The sequence below is a fragment of the Copidosoma floridanum genome, unplaced genomic scaffold (genome assembly GCF_036245765.1).
Source record: "Copidosoma floridanum isolate Cflo_tuat_1 unplaced genomic scaffold, Cflo_Japanese_pri ptg000030l, whole genome shotgun sequence".
In the NCBI taxonomy this organism is placed as follows: Eukaryota; Metazoa; Arthropoda; class Insecta; order Hymenoptera; family Encyrtidae; genus Copidosoma; species Copidosoma floridanum.
The window spans coordinates 16,221,738-16,224,490 of NW_028321907.1; the positions used below are offsets into that span (position 1 = coordinate 16,221,738).

At 39.4% G+C, this 2,753-nt stretch overlaps 1 protein-coding gene across 1 annotated transcript; it reads right to left on the reverse strand.

Annotated features, from left to right (window-relative positions):
* Window positions 1-834: 834 nt before the first annotated feature.
* Window positions 835-2,072, reverse strand: LOC106639642 (uncharacterized). The gene is made up of 2 exons (XM_014353350.2): window positions 1,681-2,072; window positions 835-1,607 (listed from the first exon to the last, which is right to left on the reverse strand). Exons 1-2 carry the CDS (start codon window positions 1,975-1,977, stop codon window positions 1,398-1,400), a joined length of 507 nt encoding a protein of 168 aa, XP_014208836.2. The 5' UTR covers window positions 1,978-2,072; the 3' UTR covers window positions 835-1,397.
* Window positions 2,073-2,753: the final 681 nt, after the last annotated feature.

Consider the following 2,753-nt stretch of genomic DNA (forward strand, 5'->3'; position numbering starts at 1 on the left):
GCCTTTTTCGAGTCAGTCGCCGTGAGTGGCTTCTTTATCTTTTTTTTTTTTTTTTTTTTTTTTACCAGCTGCAGCTTTGAAAAGGATTGAAAATCCTAGAGCTGGGTATGGGCGACGGCTCTTGATTTACTCTACTTGGCAGACAGCCCCAGGAAGAGCAATGTTCGTTCATTAATTTTGTTTCATTCCGATGGATTTAAGAGAATTACGCGGGGAAAATTGCGTGAACCTGTGTCTCACTTAAATTAATACAATGAACGTTGCGGTCTTTCCGTTTACACCACAAAGCCTTGTTCAAGGAATCAGCTTTTAACGTTGCTAATTAAAATCATAGTAAAACAGCAAATTCCTGATTGTGTCTAAATTATTATTACAAAAGGTACGCACGACTACTTTAGTTGGAGCTATTAAATTGGTTGGTAAGCAAATGCTTAACTTTGACAACAGCAACAACAGTACATATGTGTTCTCTCGGTCGAGAATCGATGCACGCGTACACATAATCAACAATTCTACTCGGCAATTGAGAACCGAAATCATAGACTCGCGTCCTAGGCTAGCCTGCATTTGCACGCAATCACTCACAAGAGATGTACGAACCAAGCCATTCGCTCTGATTAGGATGCGGTTTGTCCGTGCTTTGCTTTCTCCCAAATGTATTTATGTGAGCGCTTATAATTCCCTTTGTGCACATCAGGTTGACATGAGTTCCCTGATCAACTTTTGTGAATTTGTATTGTTTTTTCATGTGGCGTCACACTGTCAGTGAATGGGCTTTAAAGAAAAAAAGTTTCAAGTAATTACTTTAAAAAAACTTTTTTTTTTTTTCTCATATGTACACAATTAATTTTAATATCTAACAGAATTGAAATGTATGCTCCCTCCCCTTTTTTTTAAACAAAAGTATATTAGCTGGGTTCCGAGCCTCGCGGAAACTTGATATCTTTGTTCTCGTCGAGTAGTCCTATAGCATCAGACTCTCGGGTTTCAAAATCCATAACAAGTTGAAAGGCCCCTATACACACTTATACCTGTAGATCTTCAGATTACAAAGTTAGTCGTTCAACTTTTCGCTTTCTATAGCTTATTCAAAGGACCTGAGGGATTATGTCTTACGGTGCGCAAGACTATATTCGTTTCACCGACTATCGCGTAGAATTAATATTTAGCAAAAGTGATTCGCCAACGTTATTATATGACTAAACAACAAAGTCTCAACAAAAGATGAATCTCTCGGTATTATTAGTAAGTATTACAGGTGCAGTGTACTTATTATATACACCATCGTGTCCATTAACCGGAATTGAGCAGGTACACAAACACAGCACTCTCGCGAATGAATTAATCACCGAAGCGAACTTTCTCCCTGGAAGCCTTGTATGGAAGCTGGGGGCGAGCTAGCTACTCTTTCCCTGGAGACGCGCGAGCTCAGCCCTCAGCCTGTCGGTCTCGAGCTCGAGAGCCTCGAGGCGCCTACCCGCCTCAAGCTTCAAAGTCTCCAGGTTCTCAAAGTCTTGCCTATGCTTTGCCTCCTTGGCTTCTGACTTTCGCTGGGAGCGTAGCCACTCACACCACACCACCAGGAACAACAGGAGGAATACCACGACCTATAAAATCAAAACTACTTTAATAAATATTCTTGAATTTTACCTGATAATCGATGTACCAAGCATTATTAACCTCTATCATAAGCTGAGAGGCGATCTCGACAGCCTGTTCGTCCTTGATAGACGGGACCGCTGGATTTTCCTGATTAGGCTTTTTAGCTGCAGCGATATCCGTGGCAATCACGGTCGGTTCTTTCAGTCTTCTCAAATTCGTATCGAGTCCGTGGTAAACCCGACCGACTGTGATTATTTTCTGTCGGAAGAATGGACGGCTCGCGGCGTACTTGACTATCCGCTGGGACAGGGGCTTGGTTAACTGCCGAAACATTTGGGTGAAGAGTGCCGAACCAGGAAAGGTACCTGAAGCCATTTTTTGGGCCTTTTTCGCTTTTTCTCGTTCCTTTCTCTGTCAACTGTCACACGCGTGAAGAGAAGGTTGGAGGTTATGTCAGTTTGTTTATCAACTAATCCCGTTTCCCATGGCATATAGGTACAAGGCCTATCGATTTTTTGGTAGCTTTCGATCGAGCGATGAGTCGACTATCGAATATCGATTGGCGACAATACTCATCGACTAGTAAGTTTCTTACAAAGGCGCCAGCTACAAAAACATGGTTTTACTGGAATATTTACTTATTTAATTTGTACAATTGAAGTAAATAATCACATGTACTTGCGTACCAATTATAACAACTATTTCGGCATAAACATCGTCTCACATGCAGGGATCGGAGGGATGATTTGGAATAATTTATGACGCGCGTGTAAAACAGATAAAAATTTCAAACACGTGGAATGTGTCAATAATATCATTTATCCGAATCCAAATAAGTAAATAAACAAACCCGTGAATATTATAGATTTCAACTGTTACAGGGTCATATAAGAAAGGAGTGTAGGGGCAAGGCAGTTGAAACGTATTTGAAAAAATTAATGAACAATAACACTGCCTATATGTAATTATGTATCAATTATTTGTAAGTCTTAAAACACCTAAATAATTAATATTAAAATTGACGTTTAACAAATTTTGAAGCAGTACTAAAAATTAGAGAAATAATATTATTTCCACCATCAGGTAGTCAATAAAATATGAAAAATAATAATCCTCTAAATTCGAATACTTTTATTATTTAATTGTGTATA

Coding starts and splice junctions, on each gene's coding strand:
- LOC106639642 (XM_014353350.2), bottom strand. CDS start 1,977: ATGGCTTCAGGTACCTTTCCTGGTTCGGCACTCTTCACCCAAATGTTT. Junction 1,608..1,680: donor CCTCTCAGCTTATGATAGAG/GTTAATAATGCT, acceptor TTGATTTTATAG/GTCGTGGTATTCCTCCTGTT.